Source organism: Dipodomys ordii, unplaced genomic scaffold, assembly GCF_000151885.1.
Source record: "Dipodomys ordii isolate 6190 unplaced genomic scaffold, Dord_2.0 Scaffold51, whole genome shotgun sequence".
Lineage (NCBI taxonomy): Eukaryota > Metazoa > Chordata > Mammalia > Rodentia > Heteromyidae > Dipodomys > Dipodomys ordii.
Genome location: NW_012267267.1, coordinates 2,871,254 through 2,888,523, shown reverse-complemented (window position 1 = coordinate 2,888,523; position 17,270 = coordinate 2,871,254). Strand labels below are relative to the sequence as shown.

At 43.4% G+C, this 17,270-nt stretch overlaps 2 protein-coding genes across 2 annotated transcripts in view; one reads left to right on the top strand and one right to left on the bottom strand.

The window, feature by feature from the left end:
* Positions 1-15,081, bottom strand: part of Snrnp40 (small nuclear ribonucleoprotein 40kDa (U5)) — a 19,710-nt gene extending 4,629 nt beyond the window's left edge. Inside the window, exons 1-8 of the mRNA XM_013020656.1 lie at positions 14,869-15,081; positions 12,956-13,085; positions 11,833-11,926; positions 8,664-8,829; positions 6,704-6,826; positions 5,106-5,226; positions 2,802-2,884; positions 1,192-1,253 (exon numbers count right to left, since the gene is read on the bottom strand). Of these exons, the coding sequence (XP_012876110.1) occupies positions 1,192-1,253; positions 2,802-2,884; positions 5,106-5,226; positions 6,704-6,826; positions 8,664-8,829; positions 11,833-11,926; positions 12,956-13,085; positions 14,869-15,012 (923 nt within the window). The 5' untranslated portion in view covers positions 15,013-15,081. The remainder of the gene's footprint in view (positions 1-1,191; positions 1,254-2,801; positions 2,885-5,105; positions 5,227-6,703; positions 6,827-8,663; positions 8,830-11,832; positions 11,927-12,955; positions 13,086-14,868) is intronic.
* A 186-nt stretch (positions 15,082-15,267) lies between these two features.
* The window catches only part of Zcchc17 (zinc finger, CCHC domain containing 17), a 42,555-nt gene continuing 40,552 nt past the window's right edge, over positions 15,268-17,270 (top strand). The window contains exons 1-2 of the mRNA XM_013020631.1: positions 15,268-15,338; positions 16,851-16,971. Coding sequence (XP_012876085.1) covers positions 16,906-16,971 — 66 coding nt within the window. The 5' untranslated portion in view covers positions 15,268-15,338; positions 16,851-16,905. The remainder of the gene's footprint in view (positions 15,339-16,850; positions 16,972-17,270) is intronic.

Genomic DNA, 17,270 nt, shown 5'->3' with positions numbered 1-17,270 from the left:
GGCTTAATCATATAGGAAAGACACACCATCCCTGCTAAAAATTGTATAAACACATTTAGAATGGCTCTGGTCTGTTTCTTTTCTTTCTTTTTGCCAGTCCTGGGGCTTGAACTCAGGGCCTAGGAACTGTCCCTGAGCTTCTTTTGCTCAAGGCTAGCATTACTTCCGACTTTTTCTGTTTATGTGGTACTGAGGAATCGAATCCAGGGCTTCATGCATGCTAGGTAAGCACTCTACCACTGAGCCACATTCCCAGTCCCTCTGGTTTGTTTCTTCAGGTCTTCTTTAGTTACCTACTGAAAATTTCTTAAGATTCCCTTAAGGGAGCTCTCTACCCCACCCAGACTCAAATTCAAATAATCACCATGGCACTGTTTCACCTAGACCCCATGCTTACACCACACAAAACAAAACCCACCAATGTCCATTTTTCCTGGCATTAAACCTGTTAGGAAGGTCAGAGAAGAAGAAAAAGCAGACTCTGGGATTTTCCCATGTACATGCACAAATAGGTGTTGACAAACCTCCAGAGCACAGTGAAGCTTCTCCATCTGCTGCTGGCTCTCCAAAAGAAAACCCTAGAATCTACTGAATGCCTGGAAAGCTCGGGGAGGCTTCCCACTTATTGGACAGTGATTATTTTGGTAGGAGACAAGGACAGGATCAAACCAAAAAAGGCCGAGACATCTCTGATGGACACCGAAGCCAGAGCTTGCCATCAGAGGTCTCCTTGCACATTTGTAACCCATCAGCCTTCGTATGTGCACATCTTGATTCAATCTCTAATTCCTGCCAAGTACAGATCGACATAGATACACTTAACACAGCAGCACACGATGGACAAATCCTCTCCCTTAGGTTTCTTTTTTATCACATGTCTTTAACCAGTTTAAATTCACACTGAAGAAGCCTTGGTCTATATCACGGCATTCTTACTGAGCGCAGATCTGCCTCTGAATGACCCTCAGTACTGGTAGCTATTACCTAGTGCCGAGTTGATATGAAGGGCAGAAGTTGAAATGATATGCCTGGTCAACATGGTGTTTAAACCCGTTGTGCTGCACATGGCTTCAGCTCTGAATACAGCTATAACTCTAGGTCTGTTCTGGTCTGTATGGATGTTTCAGGTATTAAACATTGAGAAAACCTGCAGAGCTCCATCATCCTTTATCTCACATTAGTAATCCTTACCTGTCTGCTGAGCCAGCTGCTATTTTGCTTCCATCAGGTGACCAAGAACATCTCAGGAGATTCTATAATGATGAATAAGCAGGAATCCATTGAACAGTAATGAACCAAAATCCTCCCTGCTAGACTACAATATCACCAACTTTAAATTTCCTAATTAGACTTTTTATTATTCTCCCCAGAAAGATGATCAGCAATTTTGAAGCCCAAAACAGAACACTTTTGTTATTTTATACCACATAAAAACTGTAGAAAATGTTTAATATAGCCAGGCGCTGGTGGCTCATGCCTATAATCCTAGCTACTTAGAAGGCTGAGATCTGAGATCACGGTTCAAAGCCAGCCCAAGCCAGAAAGTTCGTGAGACTCATCTCCAATTAACCACCAGAAAACCTGAAGTGGTGCTGTGGCTCAAGCGGTAGATCACTCACTTTGAGCTGAAGAGCGCAGGGACAGTGCCCAAGCCCAGAGTTCAAGCACTACAACCGAAAAAAAAAAAAAAAAAGAAAAAAGAAAAAGAAAAGAAAATGCTTAATTTACAGCTATTAAGATTAGACCCGGCAACAAAATTTTTTTCTACCTATAAATGGAGGCTTCTGTTTGCTCCATTTATTGTGATTCTCGTTCAATTGTTTTTATTGTTTTGCTTAAATTTTTCCTGTTTAAGAAAAATAAAACCAAACCCATCAAAAAAATTTGATTTATAAAGTAAAACAATCTCAATGAACTCTCAAAAGAAAAATATTCCTCTCTTAACACAGCTGACATGGGAACTTAAGGGTCTGAAACACATTTCTGTCTCTCAGAACTTAGGATCCAGAGTGATTACTAAGGGGAGGGAGGTATTCTCAGGGTTCTAACTGCTGATTATTGGGAGAAGGAGGGAGACCATTTGATTAACAACACTGTGAGTCTGGATCTCATACAGAAAGTAGATCTAACATGGTTGAGGTTCACTAGGAATAGAAGGCTAAGAGAGTTCTGTGGAGTGTGGACTGTAGTCAGCAGGCCTCAGTCTGAGTGCTGGTTCCACTGCTAGCTAGCTATGTGACTGCCTTTTTAATATGCCTCTATTAGTTTTATTTTTGGCAAGAACAGTTCTGAACTATGCATGGTGGCACATACCTATAATCACAGCACATATGAGACTGGATTAGATTAGACTAGATTAGATTGCCAGTTCCAGGACATTTTTAGGCTACATAGGAGAAGTCTCAAAAACAAAAGAAGAGTAGATTTGATGAAGAATTACTAGAATCTAGCCTATTCTTAGCAGAGCAACCACTATCTGTCATTAGCATTATCTTGTATGTTGCTCTGAATCAAATGGACAGTAAAACCTATGCTATGCAGCAGAGTGCTGTAATCCTAGTGACTCAGGAAGCTAAGATTTGAAGATCACAGTTCAGTTAGCCCAGGCAGTAAAGGCTATGAGACTCTTAGCTCCAATTAACCACCAAAAAAGATGGCAATGAAGCTGTCGTTTAAATAGTACAATGATATCCTTGAGCAGAAAAGCTCAGAGACAGTGCCCAGACCCTGAGTTCAAGACTCATTATTGGTATAAAACAAAACAAAAAACCCCAAAACCCCCTTTGTCGTGCAGCACTTACCTTTTCAAAGTTGTGTACATTTCCTTGAAATATCTTCACACACCTCTCTTTTGGGGCAAAGGGCCGCACATCCCAGACACGCACTGAAAAGCAAATCCATAACAATCGACTCACCAAAACATTTAGTAGGCAGAGGCCTCTTGAAAACTAAAAACAGTATCATGTCAATAACAAATGCTAATTTTTGTGTAGAGGAGGTCCAGCTTTACTTTTTCTAGTAGTAAAGCCCTGTTAACTGGGGCTAAGAAAACAAAGGAAAGCTGAGGGAGTAGGAAGGAGAAATTAAAAATGTATCATTGTGAGTTTCCAACACAATAAATATGGATATAACAATGATTTTTTAAAAAGTGGGCAGGTGCTTATGATAGGCTCACAACTGTAATTTGAGCTACTTAGGAGGCTGAGATCTGAGGAATGTGGTTTGAAGCAAGTCCAGGCAGGAAAGATTGTGAGATTCTTATCTCCAATTAACCACCAGAAAACTGGAAGTAGTACTGTGGCTCAAAGTGGTGGAGAGCTATCCTTGAGCAAAAGAGTTCAGGGATAAGGCCTTGAGTTTGAGCCCCAGGATCAATACTCCACCTCCACCTCCCCTCTCCCCCCCCCAAAAAAAAAACAAAAACAAAAAAGTGCCAGGCCTATACCTGTAATCCTACCTACTTGGGAGGCTAGGAATTGGAAGGATCATGGTTCTAGGTCAATCAGAGATAAGAGGTAAGAGTTAACAAGATCCCAGTCCAACAAATAAAGCACTGGGCATGGTGGTGTGCACCTGATCCCACTTACTCTGGAAACAAATGGAGGATAGCAGTCCAGGCATGAAAGCAAGACTCTACTCAAAAATAATGAAAGCAAAAAGGACCGGGAGCACAGTTCAAGTGGAAGAAAATATACCTAGAAAGCCCATGGTCCTGAGTTCCAGTGTCAGTACTGCCCAAAACAAAAAGAACAAACAAAACTCCTAAATCCAACTTCTCCCCAAAAGCATGATGTCTTTTGCCAACTCAGTCAAATCTAGCGAAGTTTCCACATGATGATGAAATCTATTAAGTAATACTGACTATTCCTTATATGGACAGCGTAAACTTGAAGGAGGTAAAACAGAGCAAAACACTATTATACCAAGAATCAGGAAACACAAACTTTGCTGTCCTGACATCCTCATTGTCACCTGTTGGGCACTTAGGGCCTTACCCATTTCTAGGCAAGAGCTCTTCTACTGAGCCACATCCTCAGGCCCAGAAAATATGAACTTGGAACCTAATTTTAGCTCTGTTGTATACAGATACAGGTAAACATTGAGATTTTATCTTGGTTTCTGGCTCTGTAAAATTAAGTTAAAAATCATATTTAATAAAATCTTATTTAAAGTATGACTATAGGAGCCAGGAGCTGGTGGCTCACGCCTGTAATCCTAGCTACTCTGGAAGCTGAGATCTGAGGATCACGGTTCAAATCCAGTCTGGGCAGGAAAGTCTGTGAGACTCTTATCTCCAATAAACCACTCAGAAAGCTGGAAGTGGTGCTGTGGCTCAAGTGGTAGAGCACTAGCCTTGAGCTGAAGAGCTGAGGGACATCGTCCAAGCCCAGAGTTCAAGCCCCACAACCAACAATAAAATAAAATAAAGTATGACTAGAGGATGCAAAGAAGTGACTCAAAATAGTAGAGCATCCACCTTGAGCCAAAAAGTTAAGCAACAGCATAAGGTCCTGAGTTTAAGCCCTAGCTTACACTAGCCCTAGCACAGTACTGACACCAAAAACAAACAAAAAACCTCGATAATAAAGTACATAACTATAATAAGTTCTTATTATACTTTAATAGCTATTGAGGGTGTCTCATTGTTTCTCATTAAAGACTGCTAGAATTAGTCAATAGTAAATGCACTGAGCTGAAATGGACCTTAATGGTAAAGTCCAGTCTGCTATAATTTTATTCATGCAGAAACTGATGCCCAGAGAGAAATATTGTGTTCAGTTGTTCAAGGACTACATACCAGTTTTCGGACTAGAGTTCTAGATTCTAGATCATCTTGTCCAGCCCTTTTACCATTACATGTCCTAATTGTCAGGTAGAAGCTATGAAGCTGTGAGCCATCTCTGGCCCTTTCCTTGACTTTCATTTATCAATACATTTCCCCCTCTTCTTTTTGTGGTTCTGGGGATGGAACCCAGTGCTACCTGCATGCTGGGCAAATTATCTAACACTGGGATACCTCAAGTCCCCAGCAGACATATTTAATAACCAATGCCCACTTTCCTCAGAGACTGGGCACCAGGACAGCTGTGTTCTCCACTGTTTACCTGTATTGTCCATGGCATTGGACAAGAGGTAAGAACCTTCAGAACTTAAACTCAGGCCAGTCACTGAATCTGCATGGCCTCTCATGGTGTAGGTTAGCTTGTTCTGGCGTAGGTCCCAGACCTGTAAAACGGAAGTATGCTTAGAAATTAAATTGAGAACAGAGAAAAAGAATTCTCCACTCTGTTGCCTGCAGAAACTGGAAGCCCCCCACCCCTTTTTTGCTGGTCCTGGGGCTTGAACTCAGGGCCTGGGCACTGTTCCTGAGCTTCTTTTGCTTAAAGCTAGCACTTCTACCACTTGAGCTATAGTGCCACTTCCAGCCTTTTCAGTGTATGTGGTACTGGGGAATTGAACCCAGGGCTTCATGCATGCTAGGCAAACATTCTACCACTAAGCCACAGTCCCAGTCCTGGATCAAATATTACCTTACCACAGAATACAGGATTTCTGTGAGAAGGACGAAGTTCTTTGCTTTCTGAAAAGGTTGTCAAAATGACCATGTTTGATTAGACCAATATAAACCAATAAATATCAAATACTAATTAAAGTATAACAAGAAATTATAGAGTATTTCAAGTCAGAACAAAATGCATTAATTAGGCCACTAAAGACAAAATAATTAGCATTTAAAGGGTTTAAACTGTGATTCTTGGTCTCAGTGGTAGAGCGCTTGCCTTGCATGCCTGAGGCCCTGGGTTCGATTCCTCAGCACCACATAAGCAAAAAGAAAAAAAAAAGCCAGAAGTGGCGCTGTGGCCCCAGTGGTAGAATGCTAGCCTTGAGCTGAAGAGCTGAGGGACAGCGCCCAGGCCCAGATTTCAGGCCCCACATCCGGACCCAAAAAATAAAAAATAAAAAGAAATACATTGAGATATGAGGGTAGACAGTCACAAATGGATTCACTGCTATCTCATTAGACCAACACAGTTTTTACAAAAAAGCTTTTAAATGTCTTTTGTCAGGGGATGAAAAGCACCTTGCTTTTCCCATTTAGTCGCCCGGGCACTACATACTTCAAACTAACTGGTTAGCCCTTGATGACATTTATATGGGCTGCAATGTAACCTTGGATGAGGAAGTCAATTGGAACAGGAGTAAAAGAAAGTTAAGTTTCAAGTTACTATACTCTACTACAATGTCACACGTTAAAGATTAAATTTTTTTTTTTTTGTAGGTCTTGGAGCCTGAACTCTAGGCCTGGGCGCTGTCCCTGAGCTCTTCAGCTCAAGGCCAGAGGTCTACCACTTGAGCCACAGCGCCACTTCTTGCCTTTCCTGTTTATGTGGTGCTAAGGAATTGAATCCAGGGCCTCATGCATGCAAGAGAAGCACTCTACTGCTGAGCCACCTTCCCAGCTCCAACATTGTAACTTTTTTTTTCGTCAGTCATGAGGCTTGAACTCAGGGCCTGGGCACTGTCCCTGATCTTCTTTTGCTCAAGGCTAGCACTCTACCACTTGAGCCACAGTGCCACTTCCTCATTTTTTTTTTTTGTAGTGGTGGCCCTGTCTCCTCCCGGCATCTCTCATCTCACCTAAAGATTCACTTTTGTGAACATACACAGGTGAAAGGGAATACAATATAAATGCCAACTGTACCTTAATATCGTTGTCTATTCCTCCAGAGATAATCTGATCACTTGTGTCATTGAAGGTCACTGCTAACACCTGGTATGTGTTCTGAAATGTCTGGATAGCTGCTTTCTTCCGGATGTCCCAAAGCTGAAACAGAAGAACAGGTAATCTATCAGTAACATCACTTTAAGAATATATCCCTACATTTATGGACTTTGTGGACACATCCAAAACTTTTTGGATATCCCAGTAAAACATGGTAGGAGGTGACTACAACTCAATCAATGTATTTGCAGCTTGGTGAAAAAAATAATTTTAGCACTTTTTTTTTTTTTAAAGTACTGGGATTTGACTAAGGGTTCTGTGCTTGCTAGGCAGGTGCTCTTCTGAGTTGCTTATCTTTTTTTTTTTTAAAGTTTGTCAGTCATGGGGCTTAAACTCAAGGCCTGGGTGCTGTCCCTGAGCTCTTTCACTCAAGGCTACTGCTTTACCACTTTGAGCCATAGCACCACTTCTGGTTTTCGAGTGGTTAACTGAGAGCTTAGAGTCTCATGGAAACTTTTCTGCCCCAGTTGGCTTTGAATCCTGATCCTTAAATCTCAGTCTCCTGAGTACCTAGGACTACAGGCATAAGCCAGAGGCACCTGGTTTCATTTCTTTATTTTTATGCATACATATTAAGCAATCTGACCATATCCATCCTCATTCACCCACTTAATGCTTTCTTCCAAGAGTCAATTTTATTCTCCAGTCTTTTTTTTTTTTTTTTGCCAGTCCTGGGACTTGAACTCAGGGCCTGGGCACTGTCCCTGAGCTTCTTTTGCTCAAGGCTAACACTCTACCACCTGAGCCACAGTGCCATTTCCAGCTTCCTCCATCCCCTTTTTTCTGTTTATGTGGTAATGAGGAACCAAACCCAGGGCTTCATGCATGCTAGGCAAGCACTCTACAACTAAGCCATATTCCCATCCCTCCCCACCCCCCATTTTTAAACCATAATGCTATGCAGACCAGCTGCCCTTGAACTGAGTAGTAGGATGTTACTACTTCAGTTTCTTAAGTTTGAGGGCTGGTATTATAGGCATTTGTCACTACAATCTGTACTTCAGTATTCTCAATAGGTTTTTCAGGTGGGTCTCTATATAGACAGGTTGGAAAATGCGGGACTAAATGCTCTTTTATGCTCCCATCTTGGGTTACTGAACCCATTTACTGAGTATTTTTCTATCTTGTGAGACATTTATATCAGTTCTAAGATTAAGAAATGAAAGGTCAGAAAAGTTAACTGCCAGGCACTGGTAGCTCATGTCTGTAATCCTAGCTACTAAGCAGGGTGAGATCTGAGGATCACAGTTTAAAGCCAGCCCGAGCAGGAAAGTCTGTGAGACTCTTATCTCCAATTAACCACAGAAAACCAGAAGTGGCACTGTGGCTCAAGTGGTAGAGCACTAGCCTTGAGATGAAAGAGCTGAGGGACAGTGTCCAGGCCCAGAGTTCAGGCCCCATGACCAACCAAAAAAAAAAAAATTAACTGCTCAAGGCCATACCGCTAAAAGCTAAGCCAAGAATTAAACCTATTTATCCCAAGCAGCAATTTATTCTACAGTGGTAGTATTATTTTATCTTTTTTGGGGTCCAGTCGTGGGGCCTGAACTCTGGGTCTGGGCGCTGTCCCTCAGCTCTTCAGCTCAAGGCTAGCGCTCTACCACTCGAGCCACAGCGCCACTTCCAGCTTTTTTCTTTTTGCTTATGTGGTGCTGAGGAATCGAACCTAGGGCCTCAGGCATGCATGGCAAGCGCTCTATCACTGAGCCACCTTCCCAGCCCCTACGGTGGTAGTATTATTTTAAGTGGGGAAAAATCTTCAAGTTTTGGAAACAACTACTGAAACTAAGCTGTAAAAAGAGGAGGTACCAGCTCAGGTGGAAGAGCAAGGCCAGGGTCCCATTCTGTCACCTCCACCTGCAACCCAGATGACACCTACCTTCACTGTACCATCGTCACTGCCAGTGCAGACAAGCTGGGGGCCCCTCCTGGCTGGGTAACAGGAATTCACAAAGGAAGTGTGTCCCTTCAGCCTTTTGACCCTCTCGCCTGTTTCACTGTCCCACACTGCCACAGTTTTATCTGTGGATGCTGAGAAGAGCATACTGGAAGGTAAGAGGAACAACACAAAAGAGGTAAAGTGAATATCAACTGAAACAATCTATCTTTTCCACTTACCACACTGTGCCAAGTTCTTCCAGATCACTCAATACTATGCTCTGCCAGCTTAGCACCTGGCGCTGGAATGTCTCAGCCTACCTATGGAAATCCTACCCACATTCTAGATTGGGGGGGTACGGTTGAGTGACCCCAATTTCCATGACACATCACATATCTAATATAGTAGTTTTTCTCAATCCTTTATTGTTCTGTGACAGCTAACACTTGATGTAAGTACATCCTCTCACTTGGTAATGTTTAAACACCCCCTGCTGTGGTAGAAATGAGACAAGACTGGGACCATTATGGATCAATAAACTAACTCCAGTACTAATAAACTAATATACAATACACTAATCTAGTACACTAATTCCAATCCTTTGTCTAAACTCAAAAGTTTTACTTCATGTCAAAGAATGGTTTTTCTTTTTTTTTTTTTTTTGAGGTATAGAGGTCTGAACTCAGGGCTTTACACTTGCTAGCCAGGTACTCTACCACTTGAGCCAAGTTCCCAGGTAGGATCTCTTGGTTTTGCTTAAGCCAGTTTGGAACTCCATCTTCTATCATGCTTACCTCCCCCCTCCCCAACCCCCCTGGTTCCTGGGGCTTGAATTCAGGGACTGGGCACTGTCCCTGAGCTTCAAGGCTAGCACTCTACCACTTGAGCTACAGAGCCACTTGCAGCTTTTTCTGAGTAATTTATTGGTGATAAGAGTCTCACAGCTTTTCTGCCCCATCTGGCTTCAAATTGCGATTCTCAGATCACAGCCTCCTGAGTAGCTAGAATTACAGGTGTGAGCCACTGGCACCTGGTTCCATCTTTTTTGAGATGGGGATCTTGTCAACTTTTGGTCTGGGCTGACCTCAAACAGATTCTTCCAATCTTTTCCTTCCAAGAAGCTGAGATTACAGGAGTGAGCCACTGTTCCTAGCCTCTGAGAATAACTTCTAAGTTACAACTGATTTTATAATGCTTTTTTTCCCCTCGACACAGGGTCTCACTATGTAATTAGGGATAGCCTCAAACTTCTCACCTTACTCCATCATCCTCCCATGAGCTAGGATTATATAGGCGTGTATGACCATGCCAGCTATACATGCTTTCTTTTTTTGTGTGACAGTCCTGGGGCTTGAACTCAGGGTCTAAGCTTCTACCACTAGAACCACAGCGCCACTCCTAGCCTTTTCTGAGTAGTTTTATTGGAGGTAAGAATCTTACGAACTTTCCTGCCTGGGCTGGCTTAGAACTGTGATCCTCAGATCTCAGCCTCTTGAATAGTTAGTATTACAGGCATGAGCCACTAGCACCCAGCTTTCCTTTTCCTTTCTTCCTTCTTTCTTCCTCTTTTTTTCCAGCTCAGGGCTTGAACTCAAGGCCTGGGCACTGTTCCTGACTTCTTTTGCTCAAGACTAGCACTCTAACACTGGAGCCACAGAGCCACTTCTGACCTTTTCTGTGTATGTGGTACTGAGGAATCAAACCCAGGGCTTCATGCATGCTAGGTAAGCACTCTACACTAAGCCACATTCCCAGCCCTAAATGCTTTCTTTACTTAAAATGTAAATAATGCTATCTTCTCTTGATGGAGCACCATAAGATTTTAGAGGTCAGAAATATAAATCTGAAACCAGACATGATATGCATACCTGTGATCCCAGCACTCCAGGAGCTGAGGCAGTAGGACTGAAAAGTCAAGGATAGTTTGGGCAATTTAGCCAGCCCCTGTTTCAAAAAAAATCAAAAAATGTCAGGCATTGGTGGCTTATGCCTATAATCTTAGCTACTCAGGAGGCTGAGATCTAGAGAATCAAGGTTTAAAGCCAATCTGAGCAGAAAAGTCCATAAGACTCCATCTTCAAAATAACTAGCAAAAAACCAGGCGGGAGGTGTGGCTCAAATGGTAGAGCACCGGCAGAGCAAGTAAACAGGTCAAGGTTCTAAGTTCAAAAGCCATTCAGGGGGGGAAAAAAAAAAAAGGACTGGCTCAGTGATAGATTACGTACCTGGTATTTCCAAGGCCTTAGGGTTCAATCTCCAGTATTCAAAGTAAAACAAAACAGGTGAGGTGGCTCATACTTGTAATCCTAGCTACTTGGGAGATGGTAATAGAAAATCTTGATTCAAGGCCAGCCCAGGTAGAAGATTATCAAGACCCCATAGAATCAACATCAGACATAGTCATAATATATGCATGTGATCTCAGCTATGAGGGAGGTTATAGGTAGAAAGATCATGGTCTAAGACTGACCCAGGGCAAAGCTGTAACCCCTCCACCAGAAAAACAAAGCATATAAGAGCTGGGGGAGAGCTGGGAAGGTGGCTCAGTGGTAAAGCGCTTGCCTTGTATGCCTGAGGCCCTGGGTTCGATTCCTCAGCACCACATAAGAAAAAAGCTGGAAGTGGCGCTGTGGCTCAAGTGGTAGAGCGCTAGCCTTGAGCTGAAGACCTGAGGGACAGTGCCCAGGCCCAGAGTTCAGGCCCCCTGACCGGACCCCCCCCAAAAAAAAGAGCTGGGGGAATGGTTTATTTGGTGGGTAGCTGCCTAACAAGAACATGATTCTGAAAAAAAAAAGAACATTATTCTGAGTTCAAATCTCAGTGCCAAAAAGAATACAACAACCAAAAAGAATAAATACAACAACACAGAAAGATGAAATGAAATAATGCTGAGTCTGGGCACCGGTGGCTTACACCTGTAATCCTAGCTACCCAGGAGGCTGACATCTGAGGATCAAAGCCAGCCCAGGCAGGAAAAGCTGTGAGACTCTTTATATCCAATTAACCAGAAAACCAGAAGTGATGCTGTGGCTCAAGTCATATAGTGCTCACCTTGAGCTGAAGAACTGAGGGACAGTGGCCAGAGTTCAAGTCTCATGACTGACCAAAAAAAAAGAGAGAAAGAATGCAAAGAATTAGCATGGTAAATATTGTCATGTACAATGCTCACCTGCCATCCGTGTTATAATGTAGCTCCATCACAGCTCCACTGTGGCCCTTTAATGTGGCATAGTTATCACAGTCACCATAGACATTCCACAACACTGTTAAGGAGACATGATTGAGCATTATTAGAAAAGAAAAGCACAGCGCTGGCCATGGAAAGATTACTTATAAATTACCAGAACAGTAGGGTCATAGGGGAGATCTATCTTTAGTTTTTTGAGGAACCACCAGACCACATTCCAGAGTGTACGTTGTACCAGGTTCCTTTTTCCTTACCCTACATCCCTGCCAACATTTATTGCTCTTTGAATTCTTTTTTTTTTGGCTGGTCATGGGGCCTGAACTCTGGGCCTGGGCACCATCCCTTAGCTCTTCAGCTCAAGGCTAACGTTCTACCACTTGAGCCATGGCGCCACTTCTGGCTTTTTCTGCTTATGTGGTGCTGAGGAATCGAACCCAGGGCCTCATGCACGCAAGGCAAGCGCTCTACCGCTGAGCCACCTTCCCAGCCCCTAATTCGTAATTTTTTAAAAGGTGGATATAATCTGATATTTAAATTTTTACCTTGTAATTAAAAAAATGCTGGTGTTTACTACTATATATGTCCTTTCCTGAGTTCCTAAGCAGACTACAAAATGATAGATTTATGGAAAACCTAGGAGGTCACACCTTAAAGGTCACATGGTAGTCATTTTGTTCTCATTCTGTAAGTACCTATGACATGTGAAGTACTGGAGTAAATGAGTGAACATAGCTATTGGCCTCACTGAGTTTATTTTCCAAATATCAGTATTCCTAATTAGCTGAGAATCTGGTAAGATGTTCAGGTAGGTTATCAAAGTGAATTGCTGCTTTAGGATTCTCCTCCCTTCTCTTGTGCTAGGTGTGGACCAAGAAGAGTGCCTCATATCTTTGGAAATGGAAACGTTCTCTTTGTTCTCATGATTCCCATTAATCTGTTAAACTTACTGCTTGTTATAAATCAGCTCAACATTTGCTTCCATGAAGAACACATACACAGCAATTTCCAAGTAGCAAAATAATTCTGTATTTACCATATCAAGTTCTATATCCAAGTGATTATTTAGGCAGATAACAATTATGCAGATTCAAAAACTGTGTCTTACATATAAGACGGTCAAATCCTGCAGAAGCTAAGGTGGATCCATTGGGGTGAAACTTGCAACAGTAAACTTCTCCTTCATGTCCTGAGAGCAGCATGATAGGGGCTTGAAGGGAGGAACACCTTGGAGGGCCCTAAACAGAAAAGAAATACAAGGTAGAATATAGGTAAAGGAGATTGAAAAGAGAGGGTGGGGAGTACAGTGAGAAGATGTGGCAAATGATGACAGAGTGAATGTCCTGTGAGTTACAGAAGGACAGTTCTGCTCATATACTCTAGTTCTTCATATGATCATCTCCTGGATGTTCCATTATCTGCAAGTTGTGCTAACTTCTCCTTCCTCTCAGTCAGCTCTTGTTCCACAGCCAACTTTTCACTGCTCATTTCTGCTTTTGGATCTTTCTTCTTCAAAGAGTCTTAAGCACTCAATTTCATGTAATATGAAACTTCTTACTATTACCTCCACTGGATTCCTTCACAGAACTTAGCATTATCTGAAATTATCTTCCTGTGTAATTGTTCACATATTTTGTCTGCTCCTCCAGAGAAATGCAGGTCTCTGAATGCAGGGACCTTGCTGTGCCATTCTTCATTCTCACTTTTCTTAGTCTTTGGTTCATTTAATGAATGAATCGGGCTTCCCAACAACTATGTAGAACACCGATTATTTAGCAAAGCAGTTTGCTTTTTCAAGACAGGATCTCATCTTGGTAACTCTGTTTTTTTTATTTGTTTGTTTTGGTTGGTCGTGGGGCTTGAACTCTGGGCCTAGGCCCTGTCCCTGAGCTCTTCAGCTCAAGGCTAGTGCTCTACCACTTGAGCCACAGTGCCACTTCCATCATCTTGGTAAGTCTGGTTGGCCTCAACCTTGTGGTCCTCCTGCCTCAGCATCTTAAGTATTGGTATTACAGGCAGGAACCACTCTGCTCATTTTAGCATATAGTTTTAAATACTAAACCCAGGCTTGGTAATTCACCTAAACCTGGACTGATATTCTTACTTTCCTCATCAATTCAGGCTGACCTAAAAAAATGTTCTGTACTCACCCTCTTGATAACTAGAAATTTAAGTGTCAGTAGAGTCTCCCTATGTTAACCAGGATGGCCTCAAATTCAAGTCTACCTTCTGTGTTAGACTCTTAAGTAGCAAGGCCTAGAGGTAACTGAGGAGGATGTCAGTAGGATTCACTGATAGGCAGATTAAGGAGTTGAGACAGAGAGCACACATATTTCCTTCTTTGAGTCTTAACAGCCTTAGTAGAAGATGTGTGATTGCTTAGGCTGTTAGGGAGATGCATGGAGATTTCACATACACAAGAGTCAATGAAGGTTAGTTGCTGTTAATATAAATGTAGGGAGAAATAACAGGAAAAGCAACTTGTCCACATGCCCAAGGTAAGCCAGTATCATTCATTTCCGGTCTTGCTTCGCCACCTCTCTCCCTCATTCATTCAAATTGTTAATATTTGTTTTACCCTGGATCCCATGAAAATTTAGGATTTTTTTTCAACAAAAAGCTACCATTCGCCATGTCAGTTTTTAAGTACAAGGCCTCTCGATCAATGTCAGCTCTTTCATCATTCTGCAACATCCCTCCTATGCCCACCCCTCTCTTCAATTCTCTTGGTTTCACAGGCTATGTATTGAACCTTATGACTGCATTCTCCCCGAGGTCCTGATACTGAACCCAAGATTTTAAAATAATTCTAATACTACCTCACAGGGCGATCGAAGACTGAAAATGGGCGTTAAACAAGGACACGTAAGAAACAATAGACACTGGAGACTTTCACAGTGCACCTGTTTTAATTTTAGGTACACTTCCGTTCTGTCTCCGCAGTGCAGGATCGGGACCTCCGACCAGCGCTCAGAACAGACCCACGCGCGGAGGGCGAGGGACACAGGCCTCTTTACTCACCGCTTGCAGCAAAGCCCCAGGCGTCGCCTGCTGCTGTCCGGCTCCGGGGCCTGACCCCGCCGCTCCCAAAAGCAACTCATGCCGTGGCCGCTTGATCGGGACCAGCGGCAACTCCGGGCCTTTACGCTTCTGCTGTTCTATCATGGCGGTAACCAGGTCTCCTCGACGCCGCCAGTGACCGCGCCGACGGCCACCGGCTCCACGCGATTGGCTACAACTCAATCCTTCCAAGAGAATTTCCGGCTCAAACCAACCAATGGGCTATTTAAAATCCCCCTGCAACGCCCATCTGGATAATCTCGTACTATTGGTCAGTTATTTCTGACGTCACGAGAGAGCGGTTCCGCGATTGGTGGCTGGAGTTGGCGTCCCTCCTAGGCGCGCTGTGTCTTGTGGGTGGGAAAGAGCCGTGTGGGCTTGGCGTTCCGAGCTGCTTCTCGACTCCAGGGCTTGGAGCGGTCGCTGAGTCAGTGAGTGAGGGGGAAAGCGCGGCGGGGAGGTGGGTGCTCGGGCGTGGATGCCACGGCTCCGTGGTGTAGCCCGAGCCTGTCGTTCTCAGGCCCTGTAGTTCTTCTCAGGCACTGTTCTGAAGGCCGGGACAGCAAGGAGCGGGAGACCGGCCCCTTCGCTTCCAGCTCGGCCCGCGGTCCGGAAGAGAGTTTTGGGGGTCTCCGACCCCGCGGCTGCTGGCCCTTGCGGGACCGGTGCCTCTCTTCAGCAGCCGCCCTCCATACCCAGTCCGGTGCCTGGCGTTCGCAGGGAGACAAGCCGCCCCCCCCCCAGTCCCCCACCAGCCCCTTTAGGTGCTGCGTTTAGTTGAAGAGGCCCGCCGGATTCTGTCCCCTAATACTGCTTTCTAATATCTTTTATTAGGGCCTCATCTGTGCTCCCCCACCGTCCCAGAGAAACAGTGATAGAGCAGAATGATTGGCTGATCCAGGGCATAGTGTGGCTGAGAAATTGAAGGCTCATACTTGTGTACCAAGCCTTCACTCTTCCAGTCTTCCACCTACTATTTATTGTGCAGAGTGAAGAGGGGACCTGTTGGGAACCCCTACCTCCATCTCAGCGGATTCGTGGTTGGTCATGGGCCTGGGCGCTGTCCCTCAGCTCTTCAGCTCAAGGCTAGCACTCTACCACAACGCCACTCCTGGCTTTTTCTGCTTATGTGGTGCTGAGGAATCGAACCCAGGGCCTCATGCATGCAAGGCAAGCACTCTACCACTGAGCCACCTTCCTAGACCATCATGTCAATTTTGATAATTAAATGAGTTATTGAATGTTTGTTGTTTAGCATAGTAGCTACACATAGTAAGTGTAAATGTTAATTCTTAGTAATATTGTTTGAGATCCAGGCACACATACTCCCCACACTTCCGGAAGTGTATCCCCGGTAAAAGAGTAGCAACAGCAGCAATATAAAGAGCCAAAAACTAGCCAGGAGTGGTAGCACATGCTTGTAGTACCAGCTATTTACCCAGGAAGCTGAGGCAGAAGGATTGTTTGAGCCCATTAATTAGTGGAAGAGCAGGGCCAGCTAGGGCAGTGTAGTTAGATCCATCTCAAAAAACAAAACATAACAAAACAACAACAAAAAACCCCAATAGTCTAATAGCTTTGGATCAGTAATAAATTGAAAAGAAATGAGATCAAGGTATCTAAAACTGAGTTGGGAGTATGTTCAAGTGGTAACAGCATCCTGAGTTCATACTCCAGTAACAACAAAGGTTTCCAAAACTCCCTAGGTTTAGAATGACAAAAGGGATTTTGATGAAAGTATGAGATAGTCAATCTAATGGTATAATTTTGTACAACTTAACTGTAGACTTTTCCTTTTTTTTTTTGGTGGTTATGGGGCTTACCTTAGGGCTTTAGGCAGCATGCTAGGCTAGGGCTCAGTCTCTGAGCTACTTCCAAAATCCCATTCATTTCTCCTCTAGTACAGATGTCTCTCTAATTGTTGCTTATGTTTTTTGTGGCAGGACACTAATATTAGCTTTTGCAGAAGAGAAATGGAGGAGCCATAGAACCTTAAGGATGAATTCAGGGAGACCTGAGACCATGGAAAACTTGCCTGCACTCTACACGATTTTCCAAGGAGAGGTATATTATTTTGGTCTTTGAAAACATCTTATTTATAGGCTATTAAGAATAGGTAGAAGGTAAAGGAAAAGAAAAAGGGAAGAAAAGAAAAAAGAATAGATTGAGAGTACAAAGCATCTGGGTTTAATCCTGCTGTCCAATCTGAGACTTGAGCATTATAATGTAAATTGTATGGACCAGCAGAGCCTCTATCTGATGATGCACTAAGCTGTAGACACCTAACTGCATACTTGTCATCTTCATTTGTCTGTTTCATAGCATCTCTAACTTACCTTTGAAACCGATTTCTTAAATGTTTT